The following is a 17,955-nucleotide window of genomic DNA, read 5'->3' on the forward strand; positions in this document are numbered from 1 at the left end:
ATGAACGCTCATCAGATGTGTGTGGGATCTCTAGACGTCTACCAGTTCTTTATTTCCGTCATGACACTAATCTAATTTAAGTGAAAAGTTCAATTGCGATCTGAGACCAAAGGTGAAAGTACTTTATTTTGTTATATAAAATGTTTTGCATTGATAAGAAACACGTGTCATGCATAAAATATATTTTAATATAAATTTAATTCATTGTTAATATTTAACAAATTACTGGTTTTAGAGTTATTTAAATTAAATTAATACTGTATTTTGATCAAATCAATGCAAACAAATGAGTATATGAGACAAAAAAACCTCACATCTCTACAATAGTATCTACTATGCCAATGTGACCAACTTCAAACTTGCATTTATAGAAAATATAAATAAATATTACCATTTAAAATAACTTATTTCATAAATTACGGTTTTAACCGATCAAATAAATAAATATGTGTATTTTGATTAAATAAACACAAATAATTGAGCATAAGAGACTTTTGAACAGATTTTATGCCGATTTTAGCCTTTGGACATTTGAAAGGTAGTGTATGTGTTTCCATTAGAAATTAAATGATCAGAATAACAAGCAAAGCAGGTAAAAAATCCTGATGAATTTCTTTGTATTTGATTTCGCAACTCTTTCGTATTAATGGCAGCAGCACAAAAGTTTGATTAGCGACCTTCAAATAGGGAAAAGTTTTAAATATTTCTTATTTTATGCCACGAGGTTCAACATGTTTTAAAACTCTAATACTTAAACTCTAATAATACTCATTCGCAGGTATAAATCAATTTGAATCAGGACCCAACTGTTTATATATCAGTGCACAGGCGTGTTTCGGTGCAGTTGTTCATTCACAGCTCCTGAAAAAATTAACCTCAGAAAAAAAAAAAAAACTGACACCTGTCTCTCCTATTAAAACTTTCGTGACCTGGTATAGACAGTATAAAAGACTATTTACCCAGCATGCCTGCTCCAGATCGAGAGGTGTCAGGGGAGCTGCCTCCTCCATTCTTGCTCTTGAAGGAAGTGAAGAGGTGTTTGCAAAGTTCCTCAGGGATGTCATTCTCCAGATAGGTCGTCATGAATAGCTGGAAGCCCTCATAGTCGATGGGCTGCAGGAGAAGACAAGTGGAGAGATGATGAGAAATGAGAAGACAGGAAGCCTGAAAGACGAAATAAAGCCATGAATATGCAGCTTCCTGCTCCTTTATGTTTTCAGCAGAGAGGATGTTCCTGTCTTTGGGCATGAATGACACGCTCAAGCATTTCATTATGACACATGGCAACAAAAATACAGAGGGAGCCCACTGACACACATTAAAATATAGTAAAAACACATAATTTAGCAATTTTTTTGCTACTCATAGAAACGAAATCATCGGAGGTTACAAAAACACCATGATGAAGAGGCCGTTAATAGAATTTAAAGTAGCACAGACACATGGCTCACATTAAAAAGCATTTGGCACGACCTCTGATCTCCAGTAGACATTGTAGCAACTTGTTAGACAAGGATGGGCCGGGGCATGCACTCTGTAGACACATTAAACCACAGAACATGCAAACCCAGAAGGTAACAGCTTACTTGGTTGAGAACATCTTGCTTCTGTGTGGCAGTCAGAGATATATGAAGAGGGTAGAGGGAGAGAGGGGTTATATACACTGCAGTGGTTGACCGTGCAGAGGGAAGGGATCAGTGAACGGTGTTATCTTTCATATCCTCTGCTCCTCTGACACTGAACGAAATGACATTATTCCTTCTTTAATGCTGTATTGCATTAGTCCACCTGCATCATACTCAGTGGCAGGAGAATACACTGGTTTATTTGCATAATGCGGATCTGTTTCTTTAAAGTGGTCATTTTCTCTCAGTTAAATTGAAAAAAATAAATTACACACCTTATTTTTCTCGTAAGAATGTGCAAGGCCATTGTACATTTTATGTGCAAGGTCTTCTGGTCTCATTTGCTGCAAGTTATTTTTAGTTGTACAAAACGGCTCATTTTGCTGCTGGATATTGCAAACTGGTTTCTCTTAACATACTATTAAATTTTGCTGAAAATATTTTTGTCTACTTAAAATTAGCATAGGTAGGGGAAAAAAGGAACAAAACTAAAATACACTCTAGGTAAGATTTTTGTTTAAAATTTGAAGTAAAATGTTAAGTTTCTTATTCCCATTTATTTGATTAAAAATGGAAAGTAACTATTGCTTTAATATTTTTAGATATATAATGTATTTACACCGAGTAGCTTTTGTTATCATTTCTTAAATATTTTGTCTAAACTCTTATTATTTCCCATGTTTACATAGTTGTGAGAACTTGCATTTTTTTCTTTGATAAATAGCAAGCTCAAAATAAACTTTAAATAACTTTTAAAAAAAAAATTTTAAACGTCACTTTTGATCAATTTAATTTCTGTCCAATCAATCAGTCTTTTGAACAGTAATGTACATTTAATGTTATGGTTACAAAAGTAATTTAAATAAATGTAAAAAATTATTATAATTTTTTTATATATACACATGCTGTATTAGGGGCCGTTCACTAAAAGTGGGTCAAAGGATGTCAAAGGATAAATAGATTTCCAGAACTAAAAAATTGCAGTGAAATAACAAAAACAAAAATTGAAATGACAACCTGTAAATCCCAACGCCCTTGAAGAGTATTTACTAAGTCTGATGGTTTAAGCACATGAGTCACTAAACAAAAAGCATCCGCATATTCTAAGACAATTTTCAAGGCATTGTGGTTCCATTTCCCTTTAATCGTGTCATTGCAGGAAACAACAAACTTAAATCCATTAGATCGCTCTTAAAAGGCATAAAAAGCCAATAAGGTAAAAACAGGCAAGACTATAGGAAGTAGAGGTGGACAGAGGGGAACTTGCATGCAAAGTTGGCTGTATGCTTGAATGGCTGAAAACGTTTGGCAGATGCACACCAAAAACAGGAAGGTGAAAGTAACCGAACCCAAATGACTCTCTTTGTCTAAGTATTAGCAAACGAGATTATACGTTTTGGTTGTGTCAAAAAGCAGAGTAACCAGCCTTGTCTGTAAGAGAAACTTCCTGTCTGACTTTCAAACGTCCGAATCGCAGAGGCTGGAAACAATATAAAATAATCCAGGAAACAATGAACCGTTTATTTAACCTTTCATTGGCGCCCCTTTTTTACAGACTTTTTTTTTCATTTGACAAAGGTTACAGAGTCACCATAATTAAACATCATTATGCTCAAAACAGCCAGGACTTGTTGAGGGTGAGATGAAGGATATTTACAGCCCAACTGCAGTCAGTCATTCGAGGCTGTGCACATGAGTGAAATGCAGCTCTTGGTCATCGTAAGCAGGCAGCACAGTGGCACTCATGGCATGTCACCTCCATTCTGTGATGCTTCCAGACTTTATGGTTTAAACCGAACTGATGAACAATGCGAAGCATGCAATGTCGCACCACAGCCAACCCGGCGTCAGCTTCAAACCCATTAACTTTCACCGGTGCTTATTCACTATTGATTCAGTCAAGGCTCTGGGTCACAACCTGTGGCGCCAAACCCTGAGCAGCCTCTTATTTATGTCAGTGCAGAGGAGAGGAGAGAAATATAATGGCGACACTCCATAAAGCAAATTATAGATGCGGCTGCCTGCTGGCTTTGTTGTCACGGCAACGTGATGCATGGGCTTTATGATGTCAGTGAGGGCCTTCTCTAATAGGAGGAGATATCTGACCACTTCGTTTCGGGGAGCGGATGACTAAGCATTTCCTGTAATGACTTGGGGCCTGAGTCAGGTTGTATTGGTGTTCTGTCAAGTCACAGCCAGAAGCTCCACTGCCTCTAAACAGATCATTTAATCAGGCCAGATCACAGCCGCTCTTGCCATTACATACCTGTTCAGGGTTATACTTGGAGAGGACACCATTTCCATGAAACTCTTCCAGGACGTCTTTAAGCTTCTTTGAGGAATCTGTGCGAAAAAAAAAAAAAAACATTTAGTCAGACATACAGCTGTACTTATAAGTGTAGATACTCATTGCTGTATTTTGCAGTGGAAATATTCAAACGTTTGAGTTTTTTTTTCTTTTAAGGAAATGAAATTCAGAAAGCATTAAACTGTTAATGCTAAGGTGTAACTAGGTGCATTCTATAAAATGTATTAATCCATTTATGTATCAATGTTCAATGTTCACTTGATAATACTATTTAAAAAAATTAACTGGATTAATTATATGTTCGATAAAAACAATGTAAATTCCCAGATAGTACATGAACGTCTGCAAGACGTCAGTTAAAAATGTATTGATCTGAAAAGCATCTGCTGTCTAAAAATCAGCAAGATGTCGGTTTTACATACATTTTAAATCTCAAACATCTTAAAGACATCCAATAGACGTTTATTTGACATCTAAAAGGAAACATCCTATAGACCAGTGGTTCTCAATTCCAGTGGTTCTTAAGTTAATGAAACACAGAATCTTCCTAAGACACATTAAATGCACTGATGTTGCAGACTAGCCAAGTAACACTATTTCAAGGACCATTTCTTATTAAAGGGGTCATATGATGTCGCCAAAAAACATTACAAGTGTACAAGTCATAACTTTTATCTCTGCGATTTTAAAACGTCAGTCATTGAAAAAGATCTTCTTTATGCACCAAGAGCTTGTAACCCTCTAAAGAGAAAGGAACATTTAAAAATCACATCATATGACCACTTTAACTAGTTCTTTATTAGCATGGACATTACTAACGTAACGGTTGTTTAATAGTCCTTATAAAGCACATATTAGTGCCTTATTCTGCATCACCATATGTTAGATTGCTTAATACTCCATACCAAACTACCTTACTAACTCTTAATAAGCAGAAAATGACCAAAGGCCAAAGTAGTTAATCATTAGTTGAAAGTGAGAATTGGTCCCTAAACTAAAGTGTGACCAATAATAAATCAATAAATCAATAAATCAATCTTATTATCAACTCATATTGGACGAGTAGAAACTCTTAACACAATGTTGCCCCAAACACAAGAGAAAAGTACTTGAAACTTTAACTATGTGCATCATTATCCATAACATTTTGAAAAAAGCCATTTAATTTTGTATCTATTACTAGAAACATTAGATGTACAGCACAATCTGACAAAATAGGCTAATTAAGCAGAGATAATAACTGAGCAGAAAATGTCACCAAAGCTTATTAGCATTATGACATGAGAAATGAATCTGCTGCCCCGGGCTTCATTTTTGTTTTCTGTAAGCGTTGAATTGTCACACACTTCTTCCGACTGCCGCCCAGAGGGGCAGAACGAGGTGCTTTCCTCATAGATGATGCTAATCTCCCCCAGAACCGTTAGCACTGTGTCTCCCACTGATTGGCTCTCTCTTAATGTTTATTATTTCCACATGCTTTACCTCCTCACTTTGAATTTCTGCTAGATTTTTACTGCCTTTTAAAAAAATAATAACAATAATAGATTTGACTCAACCACTATTCCTTTTGTTAACTAAATCTAAAAATACTACTAAATTCAAAAATTGAATACAAATTATAAATATAATAAAGTAAAAAGTGTGCATCGGATACAAGTTGGAACATATTTGCACCAGTAAAAAGTAGTAGATGCACTATACTTTTATCACTTAGAAGGTGACCAATAATCTGTCACCAATATTTATGCATACATTGATTTTTTCTTATCTAAGCTGTTAGCTCAAGAAGGTTTTCACCACCACGGCTGTTACTCACCACAACACTATGGAGACCGAGGCATGTTCTGAGAGTCGCATAAAATATAGATTAACATGGCTGTCTCTTTGAACTAAAGTAATAAAATCTATCTGTACGGTATTGAATTGCATTGTATTACATTTTTTCCACTGCACTGCATTGAATCACACCGTGTTAAAGTAAATCGAAAATAAATTGCGCTGGATCATGATTGGGTGAATCCTATTGCATTGTATCGATAGCTGCTTCATATGTAGCTTTAATGTATCGTATCGTTGGCTACGCATTAAGATGCATATCTCAACGGCCTCAGCTATATGGAGCTAATGTTCAGATACTAAGCAGCAGTGTTGGGTGAGTCAGTATATAGAGACTCAGTGGTTAAGGGAAAAACACGAGGGGGCGCAGGCAATGTGACAGACACTCATAACTGAAAACCAAACTGCACCCAGTGTTTCATTTGAGCAAAATGAGTCTTTTCCTCAACAGGTAAAACCCAGAACAAAGCAATCTGGTGATTTCTGTGGTCGGAAAGACTGACGTCACACTTTTATTATCAATCAGAGGTTTACGCACTATTAGTTTCAGAAACCTAATTCATAAAATGCAGCATGATGCCAATGGTTAAACACGCCAGGTTAACACATCTTTGGACTGGGACATTTTGACTGACAGTGATGAGTCTTGCACATTTACTAAAGACTGACGCCAAACTCCAAGCTGCTTGCGGGTTCTGCGGGAAGCGAACAAACACATCCTATAACTAACAGGACACTAAAACTAACAGACCATTGTTTCTGGTTTATTTAATAGTCGGGAATCTTACTGCTGAGACTGTGACTGGAGTTTCAATTAGCTCATCATGGCAAATGTATTCCACTGATTATTAGCACAACTGAATCAAAACAAAGCCCTTAGCACCTAGCTGTGCCTACACTTTACTCAGTGACAAGAACACAACGTCTCCTCTTGAGGACAACCTACATTTCAATAAATGTTCAATATTATGTTTATGCACCAGAAGCGGAACGAAACTCATTTGTCAAATCAGCAAATCATAATTATGGATTGCACTGTGGTATTGTGTCATGAATTTGGGTACCTGTATTGAATTTTAAGGTAGACATGAATTAAAAGGGGTCATATAATGCGATTACAAGCTTTCTTTTCTCTTTGTAATGTTACAAGCTGATACGATCCCTAAAGTTGCAAATACTAATGTATCAAAACCAAAAAGATGCTCTTTATAAAAGTTATGACTTGTTCACTTGTTTTCATAACACCTCCCAAATGTTTATGCAAAGATAGAAGGTCGAACTATTATTCTCTCTGTAGTGTTGCTGCTGGCGCCATGTTCTGGAGATGCTATGTTTTGCTGTGAAAGTGAAACTATTTTCTTTGTGCTTACAAAAGAGGACACAGCTAGAAATCAATGGTCAAATTGTATTTATAACACTGTTTCAGAATAGTTCAACAGAAATATCACATTTCCGTTACAAGCTTAAGGTATTCGGCCAATCAAGAAACAATAATGGATTATGTGGAAAATAATGTTTGAATCTTAAACCACATAAACGCATTGAATTACACCAAATACGCAAAATAATGTTCTATTTAGCAACATCATATTACCCCTTTATTTCCCTCCAAAAAACTAATTAAAGAATAACTACATTTCACCATATAAGAAATGAGGTTGCTACAGTTTTTACAATGCTACAGATGATTTTGATAATGAACAAAGATTTACATCTGCATTATAATACAAGCTGCCACTACTATCAGATGTGCATTTCTAATAGCCAAAATCACATTATTATTAATATTTAGCCAGCACAAACCTATTTCTTCATTTAAAATAATATTACACATTAGAATATGCAGAAGCTAAGAAATTGTTTTTTCTATTAAGATAATTTATTTTGTTAGGGAAACATAACTTAGAGTTGAAAACCAATATTTATTTTCATGCTGAACTGATAGAGAAATCATATACTACTACTTTGTAGTACAGCTGAAATTTGTGCCAGACTGGCCTGGCTATTCATCTGTGAGACATAGTTAAATTTAAGATTAATGCCCCATCTCACACCTACTGAATTCTTAATGGAAATGTGTCCGGTATCCCAGAATATACTCCACATAATGCATGTGCTATTATTAAAAGGCATTATACCTTAAATATGGCATGCTGGCAGAGTCCAGGGTGAGAGCACTTCTTACTGATTATTTAGTCTTCACTATTCCTCAAGGGTTTTTAATCAAATCTGTTACCAGGGGTCACCCTCAACGAAAGAAAAGTAATTATACTGACTTTATGAGTATTTAGATTTATTACAGCATCCTACAAGCCAATTAACCTCACAAAGCACAGATAGATGCTTAATTTGAAAATTTCATGGTAATTTTACCGGTAACCTCTTAAAATGGCACAGGGGTCTCTTTGGAATTCATATTAGCCAGTTCATCCTCTGCAGATAATCAAACGACAACAGGGGAGAGTTTTAGAGTTTCAGTATCTGAAGTTAAGTAACATTTTATTAAAGTTGTAATTCAGAATATTCTCAAATATGTCAGAATATATTCGTTCTATATTAAAAAGGAAAAAAAAATTACGTTCATGGTGTTCAATTGTACATGGTGTGCATAAATGATTACTTAAAAAAATAAATGAGCTGATAATAGTAATCAGAATTTTGATTGAGGGTTCAATTCTCAAGACACAACCATAAACACTTTTACAAGGTAATAAAGTCCCCAGCTACCAAGCAAACCTGATCATGTAAATAATTTAAGTAAAAACAAGGCTGTCAAGCAATTTAACCCTAATTAACTCTAATTAATTACACTGTCAAATTAATCACAAATTAAGTACAACATTTTAGGCTCAAATCACCCCTAAAAGATAATTTAATGAACTGCATTAATAATTTTAATGTGTAATTTCTCGCATACTTAATTGCTCCAAATTAACCCATTAAATTGAAAGTGAAATAATAGGGAATCCATTAAAACAGCACCTAAAAGGATTATTTTCAGTTTTCCGTGCTGAGAGTTGGCGAATTAAAAAATGTGATGATATACATCTGTGCCTGTTTTTTACTTTTAAAAATAAAATATTGAATTAACGTTCATGGTTATGAAAAAACAGGCCATCAGGATTTTTGGGAGTATGACATGTGTTTTTGCTTCTGGCCAGCTTATACGCTGTACATACACTGCACACACACAAAAGTATATGCAAATTGCAATGTTTACACAGAGTGCATTATTTTCTCTCTGATGTTCTTTTTGGCACTCGAGTTCAAGTCTGAAATCAACCACCTGCTTTGCTATTTGCCAACTACGCAAAATGCACATAATTAGTTCCGTAAAGAAAACACTGAAAATATCATAAATGCTGATGCAAATAAAGCTTCCTCTCAGACTGAGTGGAGTAGTTACTGACAGCTGCAAACTGGCAGATCCAGCAACATGTATGTTAGACCCTATTCCATCTAAACTATTAAAAGATCTGCTTCCAGAAGTCATAGATCCTATTTTGAACATTATTAATTCATCATTGTCATTAGGATATGTTCCCAAAACCTTTAAACTGGCTGTAGTTAAACCTCTCATTAAGAAACCACATCTTGATCCCAAAGACTTAGTAAATTACAGACCAATCTCTAATCTCCCTTTTCTGTCAAAGATACTAGAAAAGGTAGTATCCTCACAACTGTATTCCTTTTAGAAAAAATGGTGTCTGTGAGGATTTCCAATCAGGTTTTAGACCGTACCATAGTACTGAGACTGCTCTCATTAGAGTTACTAATGACCTGCTTCTATCATCTGATCGTGGTTTTATCTCGTTATTAGTGCTATTAGATCTTAGCGCAGCATTCGATACTATCGATCACAACATTCTCTTGGATAGACTAGAAAACTATGTTGGCATTAGAGGAAGCGCCTTAGCATGGTTTACATCATATCTATCTGACCGCTATCAGTTTGTGGCATTAAATGAGGAGGTATCATATCGATCAAAAGTGAAATATGGAGTTCCTCAAGGCTCAGTGCTAGGACCGTTACTTTTCAACCTTTACATGTTACCTCTGGGAGATATTATCAGGAGTCATGGTGTTAGCTTTCACTGCTATGCTGATGATACTCAGCTCTATATTTCAGCGCAGCCTGGTGATACACACCAAATTGAGAATCTAACAGAATGCATAGTCGATATAAAAAGCTGGATGATGAGTAACTTCTTAATGTTAAATTCTGAAAAAACAGAGGTGCTAATAATTGGACCTAAAAACCCCACATATAATAATCTAGAACACAGCCTATCACTTGATGGCTGCTCTGTTAATTCTTCATCATCAGTTAGGAACCTAGGTGTGCTGTTTGACCGCAATCTTTCCTTTGAAAATCATGTTTCTAGCATCTGTAAAACTGCGTTTTTCCATCTTAAAAATATATCTAAATTACGACCTATGCTTTCAACCTCTAATGCAGAAATATTAATTCATGCGTTTATGACCTCAAGGTTAGATTATTGCAATGCTTTATTGGGTGGTTGTTCTGCACGCTTAATAAACAAACTTCAGCTAGTCCAAAACGCAGCAGCCAGAGTCCTTACTAGAACTAGGAAGTATGATCACATTAGCCCAGTTCTGTCAACACTGCACTGGCTCCTATCAAACATCGAATAGATTTTAAAATCCTATTAATTACCTATAAAGCCCTGAATGGTTTAGCTCCTCAATACTTGAGCGAGCTCTTATCACATTATAGTCCTGCACGTCCGCTGCGTTCTCAAAACTCTGGCCATTTGATAATACCTAGAATATCAAAATCAACTGCATGGCGGCAGATCATTTTCCTATCTAGCACCTAAACTCTGGAACAATCTCCCCCTAACTCTGTTCGGGAAGCAGACACACTCTGCCAGTTTAAATCTAGATTAAAGACACATCTTTTAACTTAGCCTACACATAACACACCAACACACCTTTTATTATTCAAATCCGTTAAAGGATTTTTAGGCTGCATTACTTAGATTTGCTGGAACCGGGAACACTACTCCTAAAATACGATGTACTTGTGACATCGTAAAAAGAATGGCATCTACGCTAATATTAGTCCTGTTTCTTTCTCAATCTGTTTTCACAGTTTGTATCCAGACTAGATGGTGGATCAGCACCCAGAGATTATGTTCATCAGAGACCAGAAAACCTAGATGCGCCCGTCGACAGATCACCAGATCCTGATGCACACACACACACGCACACACTAAGTCATTTACACTACCTGACACAGCTGCGTTTAAAATTGAACTGGAGGTTAAGTGCTGGGCGTCCGGTCAGAGGAGAACTGACCCCAACTGAGTCTGGTTTCTCCCAAGGTTTTTTTTTCTCCATTCTATATGCATGGGGTTTTGTTTCCTTGCCGCTGTCGCCTCTGGCTTGCTTGGTTGGGGACACTTAACTTCTAGTGACTATCGTTGAATTGACTACAGAGACCGTCTCTGCATTTAATAAGAAATTGGTCACTCTCGTCACTATATATCCCTGTCATTATACTGTACAGTGCTTTGATGCAACCTGTGTTGTTAAAAGCGCTATATAAATAAAAATGATTGATTGATTGATTGATTGTTGACCAGATGAAAAATAGTCCTCCTTATTACATGCATACGAGCTAGCACAGCATGTCCTATAACAAAATATGAGCCAGATTTACTGAAAGTCCTTATAATAATAGATACACTCTGAATTTATATCCTGGTTTAGCATCCTATTTCACTTCCCCCATTAAATCAATACAACCATTCTACATCCCCTCAAATCTGTCATACCACAGTTCCCTTACAAAATAAGTAAACTGATAAGCAAGACCATCGCTTTTTAATGTTATTGAAAATTTCATATGCCTGTTTAGCTTATAAAGTGGTCTGCATCAATAACTGCATTAAACGTTGTTAATCAATACCGATGCGAAGAGCACTGGCAGCCCATCGACGCGTTACGTCAATATAGCCTACATTCCCAGCAGCGCTTCCTAAAAGTCCAGTGGGTCGGCTGCAGAATGTGTACGCATCCTACATAATACACTGAGCAAAGCATCAGCTTAAACAGGGGAGCTGAGTGGTACAGTTAGCAAAAAGGATGGCCAAGGACCAACTAAATGGACCGATAAAACCTCTCATCCATTCTTATCCACCTAACAGCCCCGAAATCAATTCCAATCAACCTGCCAGAGGTCAGAGGAGACAGGCTTCCTGTGCTCGGATACTCACACTCACTGTACTGCTGCAGCTGGGAGAATTCGGCTGGGCTCAGACACACCCAGTCTCCCATCTCGCCGGTCAGAGTGCTCGTGAAGAGCCGGGGGAACCACGCTGATCGTCCTCAGGTGAGGTATGAGAAGGAGATGGCACGATCTGGCATGATCGTGTTGCCTTTTCTTAGTAACAGATGGTGAATTGGCGTCCCCGACGTGGAGTTGCAAAACAAAGGAGGGACACAAGGACGAGGGCAGTGTGAAGGTGAGGCGTGCCGTGCCACCGGTAGGGGCTGGGACTGGAGTAGCGGTGGGGAGGTGACAGGTGCACACGGAGCAACCGATGACCTTTCCACCGAAGTTGAAATTTTCAGTCTGTAGAATCAGAGAGAGAGAGAGAGAGAGAGAGAGAGAGAGAGAAAAGAAACAAACAAACAGAGTTAGTTATTTTAGAGATTACATGAAGAGAGCATGAAGACGCTTGCTAAAGTCTTGCGTCTCCAGAAATCTCTCATGTGTCTCCTGTAGAGCAGACTTCAAACTTTTTCAGGCCAGAAATCTCTCATTAGATTACGCATTGCATAATTTTTAAAATCTTTTTTTTGTGATTAATACCACTTAACAATAAAGTTTTTTTTAGATAATTTTACATAGCAAAAATTTCACATTCAATTTTTAAATTAATGTATAAACAAAGTTTACGGCATCTATAACTGACGGTAAGTATCACTGATAACAATACTTCTGATGTCTCTACGAAGCACTTAAACACTGACTACAGCCATTCAACATTACAGGATAATTGAGAGCTTTCATTCTACAGCAAAAACGTTATAATAAATCATTATAGAATTATAATACATTTACCTGTACTCTTTAGCAGGTAGGATATATACAACAATTATTAAACTCTAAATTCTTAATTAAATATTGATTAATCCTTAAAGCTTCAAACGTTTCTTTTGTTCTTTGATTTACAGACATCACAGCAGCTGGTTATTAACTTATTTTTACTGCTTTAAGAGCTGCCGCTGCTGAAAATGATTGGATCTGACCCACATCACATCACTTCAGGTTTTAAAGCCTCCTCTACCGATGAGAGGTCGGGTAAAATCGCGTGTGTTAGATGAGAGACAGTGCTCCAATGACAGTGTTGAAAACCACTGCAGTTCAGAGACATGTTCAATACTTGCATGTATACATCATTTACAGTTTTTTTGTAACTTCCTGACTTAACTGATGAAAAAACCACAACATTGTTTGCTCACCAGTGCAAAACTTGCTTTTCATGTTAAAAAACTGCTGTCAGGATTTACTGAAGAAACACAGTGAAAGAATACAGATGAAAGAGAGAGGACACAGTTATACAGATAGAAAATGTTTTTTGAGAAGGTATTAAATAAATAATATAAGGGGAATTACTAAGGTTTGTGGTCGTCAGTTATTTAAGGCCCACGGGGGTCATATGTTGTTTTGAACATTATTTTGTATATTTGGTAATGTGTTTATGGGGTTTAAGTTTCAAAATACACATTTTCTTCATACTGCATATTATTGTTTCTCCTCTAAGCCCTGCCTTCCAAAACAGGTAGATGTGCACAAAGCTCATCACTCTAAAGCAAGGTGTGCTCTGACTGGCCAGTGTTGTGATTTGCTGAGTCAGAAGCACCAGACTGTCCTTGCAGAGTTGAATTGCCTTACTTATACCAGCATAGGCAGTTCTGCGGGGTTAATGAATCAGTCCCCCGTGGACACACTCTAATATTTGTAATGAACTGTTCTGGAACAGCGTTGTAAATTAAACTTGACCACTGACTTCTGGTTGTGCCTTCTTTTAGAAGCACAAACAAAGTAGTTTCACTTTCAGAAGCATGTACAGCACTATAAAACTACAGTGAGAATAATAGCTCTGCCTTCTTTCTTTGCGTAAACAATTGGGGTGCTGTTATGAAAATAAAACCTGTCATTTTAGGGGGGTGTGGACAATTCATAACTTGTATAAAAAATAAACCATTACACAGAACTGGACAACATTGGCTGAGCCGGTTTGTTGATTTGTGCTGCATTGTTCATTATGTTTGCTTTTTGTGCACTGCCAACACATTAACCACAAGACTTTCACTAACTTCTAAGGAATTGCATCCTTACAGTAAAATGTGCCGCTTAGTCAATTTGGCCCCATATATATATATATATATATATATATATATATATATATATATATATATATATATATATATATATATATATGAGAGATCACAATATTATAATACTATAGCATTATAACAATGCTATTTTAGCATAATTATACTATTATTAAGTTTATTAATATTTTCCATTATATGTTCCTATACAGCATGTCACACACCACATTCTGAGGATCCCTGCTTTCAGTTTCAGTGGAAATGTTAAAAATAACACATGCTCTCTCATTTGTTTCCATTCAAGCGATTTTAAAACAAACACCTAAGACAAAGTTTATACTTTCAAAACCAATGGAAACAACATTAAGTCTCTAAAAAAGCTAAAAAAAGGAATATTTGAGCAATACAAATTTTACTCCAGGAAGACAGTTAGAAAATAACGGTCTTTTGTTGTTGTTTTTGAGAAGGTGTACAAGTCACGCTGTATGCTGTCTTTGCCTTAATTTGGGCATTTTGTTTGCTCTAGTACACCCAGTTAAAACAGCATTGCATTTCTCTTCCATATAGCTGTATGTTCAAAGGGCCACTCAGCAAATGACTCACATGGGCCTGGCCTGCTTCTGTGCTCAGCATGCCGTACCAATCAATGTCTCTCTCTCTCTGTCAGCTGAATTCTCTCGTTCTGTCTCTATTTCTCTCTCTTGTTCCATCTCATTCTCTGTCCGGACACTCCCAATGAGTTTAAGCAGAGAGAAAAATCAACAGCAGTTTGCCAGCACATCCACAGGGAGGAAAGAAACCGACATAAAACTTCTGCAAAGAGCAGAGACATGAGAAACTGCCATGATGAGAAGAGGAAAAGACAGAGTAAAAGGACAAAAATCAATGAAGTTGATAGGGCTGCCATGAGTTACAGCATGCCAGGGAATAAGTCCATGCCCACTAGTTTAAAAAGCATAGAGTGATGTGTGATGTTTGTTGTACAGAGAAAAAGAGTATGAACACAAGGGAGGGTGAAGACAAGGAATATAAATGGGCCTACACAAATTGTGTTAACAAAATACAAGGTAAAATAAAAATGTTCTTGGCTGAAGATTAAATTTCAGCCTCAAGACGTCATGCATCACAATAGCTTACGAGTTTATTTGGATTTTGGCATCAACAGAAAAATATCCTGGAAGTGTTTTTTTTTTATATCTTTTCATTGTTGTTGGTTTTTGCCATCTTAACTGTGCATAAACTTTTGGTACTACTCTATCCATCCATATTTTAAAAATACAGGACAATAAAGTTTATATTAAAACACTTTGATGCTATGAACAAATCTGGGCCTTAAAGATGGATAACAGTGTTTTAGCTGTTGTGGGGAAAAATGTCCTAAACATGCTATATATTAAAAGATCAAACCTTCTTATTATACAGTTTAAAGCCACGTTCCATCCTGTCAGATGCATGCTACCTAAAGCATTTAAGACGTCTTTTCCTCCATGCATAATTTAGATCTTGGGGTTTATCCTTCTTTGTAAATGTTAAAAAGTTACATGAGTATTTTCATTTCACAAAAAGGCGCATCCTGACAGCAAGTTGCAGTAGTAAAAACAGACTTTAAAGATTAGTCTATAGTTTGTTCAGCAAACCACTGTTTAATAAAAAATAAGCCAAAATGTGTATATTTTTTGTTTATTCCCTGCTGTACTAAAAACATGCAGAAATAATGTTTATCTGTACCATTACAACCAAAATTAGTATATCAAAACATTATAATATTGTTCATTTAGCAGCGTTTTTCCTACTGTCTGTCATTTTCAAAATATAATACTGTCAAAATATAATACTGTCAAATCATTTCAGCAAATATAAAAAGTCTGTAATTTAATAATCAAATAAAAGGCTCTGTGTGAACCTACATGATGAATAATGTCAATTTGACCGTTCCAAGATGGCGGCCGCATCTATGTGTCTCGAGTGCCCGAATGGGGAATCAATGCATTTCTATGGTAAATATGGCCCTCAATGTTAGATAAATAAAGATAAAGATCTTGGCGTCTGTGCTGGTATTGAAATCTCATATTGAATATTGCTGAGTGGAATCTTGCCTGTTATTTTCATGTTTCAAAATGAATCATCCAACCCCAACTAAACTCTCTGAATTGACTTGTATTATGGACTTTTCCAACGAGAGAGCAGTGTGGTTATTACTGATCTACACACAACATGCTGGTATACATTTGTAATATTTGACATATTTTTAAAGCCAATATTATCAGGAATACAGGCGTATTACCTAATTTTACAAATTTCAGAAAAGATAAATCACATCTCTGCGCATTAGTACTAGAACAGAACCAAAAGACGTAATCCCCCAAGCAATAGTAAATCATTTGTTTTCTGTTTTATATATGATTGGTTTTATGTATTTAAAAAGACCAAATCATAGATTATTGCCACTCCTGGATAAAAACATCAGCAGGACTAAGGAAACAAGATCTTAATTGAAACATTGCTTTAAATTAAGTTGGATTACTGATGATTATCTTTGTATAATTAAATGATCAATCCAATAATGAGGAATCATGCAAGCTTGTCTGGTAGTGTATGGAAATAATAGAAAGACAAATGAGTCGGTGAAAACTTTTAAAAACACTGACATTAGTTTGTGCTATAAGCATATACAGCTTACATTTCCAAGAATAAGAGACTCATCATTGATTTTCCCTCATAACTCATTTTATTTCACAGTGATTTATTGGTCCATATATCAAGGGCATGATTTCTGTTACCAGCTGTGACTTCAGAGGGAATTTGCTTTTCTCTTGTGGAACATTTCACACAGAGACCCAAAAATAGACCTGAACTATTCCTATGGGACACGGCCCAACGTAATAACTCAACTACACTCAACATTTTTGATTCCTAAAATTAAACTCTTCTTTCAGCATGCCAAAAATGATATCAATGCAAATTATCTATAGGAAAATCAACACTACTAACCACTTGATTAATATGTGCATAACATTCATAGTGAATTTCAAAAATCCTGCACAGAGGAAGAGGCTCAGATTCCTGCAACACTGAGTAGCGTGGAGGGAAAAAACTCATCAAGACAGGGCTCGAAAAGGATCACGAGGACGCCACTGTTTGAGAGAGATCTCCGTGTGCACAGAGACTAATGCCTTTCTCTTGTCTCCTTCTCAGACATCAGCGTGTGACCGCTCAGCCCCACTTCCCCACGGCACCGACCCACTGCAGCACTCTCACAGAAGGAAGAGAAGCACCTCTGCACCTACTCACCACCTCTTTGGACACTAATTCACGTATTCTGTCTTTTGTGTCAATAAAGCCACCCTCCAGGGTTATTTCACTGAGCTCTCCTTGTCATGTGATTCTTTATCCTGTTACAAGTTACATACTGAAATCAATCTTTGTTCTTTTTTATTATGGTTATATTGAACCAGGATGTGAATTGTAGCTTTTAAAGTATATATGGGCCAGTTTTAAGACCACTAAAATCTCTCTTCAGATGTTGACTTTATAGTTCAAAATCCTGAAAACGTCTTTTTCTTTTTAATTTAAAAAGAATAAATCACAATGGGGTCTTCATCTGTGCCAAAAAAAGATGAAAAATTAGCTTTATCAGGTTGCAGTAATTTCCTGTTGTTAGAACACTGTAAGAATTAAATCTTCCTGCTCTGTCCTAATGAAACGAGACGTGCTGTACAAAGTACTAAAATGGAAAATGGGAGGTAAAACAAAGGTGAATAGTTGACCCCCCCCTCCAAAAAAGAAATAAATATAACAAGAGCACAGAGACTACAA

At 36.3% G+C, this 17,955-nt stretch overlaps 1 protein-coding gene across 3 annotated transcripts in view; it reads right to left on the reverse strand.

Moving 5' to 3' along the window:
* Positions 1 to 17,955, reverse strand: part of LOC122351370 (diacylglycerol kinase gamma) — a 101,757-nt gene that overhangs the window by 61,586 nt on the left and 22,216 nt on the right. For 2 of the 3 annotated variants that reach the window (XM_043248406.1, XM_043248405.1), the window contains exons 2-5: positions 12,012 to 12,370; positions 3,892 to 3,968; positions 1,587 to 1,607; positions 960 to 1,113 (exon numbers count right to left, since the gene is read on the reverse strand). In XM_043248406.1, coding sequence (XP_043104341.1) covers positions 960 to 1,113; positions 1,587 to 1,607; positions 3,892 to 3,968; positions 12,012 to 12,072 — 313 coding nt within the window. In that variant the 5' untranslated portion in view covers positions 12,073 to 12,370. The remainder of the gene's footprint in view (positions 1 to 959; positions 1,114 to 1,586; positions 1,608 to 3,891; positions 3,969 to 12,011; positions 12,371 to 17,955) is intronic. The other variant, XM_043248407.1, reaches the window with a different exon arrangement.

Source organism: Puntigrus tetrazona, chromosome 9, assembly GCF_018831695.1.
Source record: "Puntigrus tetrazona isolate hp1 chromosome 9, ASM1883169v1, whole genome shotgun sequence".
Taxonomy (NCBI): domain Eukaryota; kingdom Metazoa; phylum Chordata; class Actinopteri; order Cypriniformes; family Cyprinidae; genus Puntigrus; species Puntigrus tetrazona.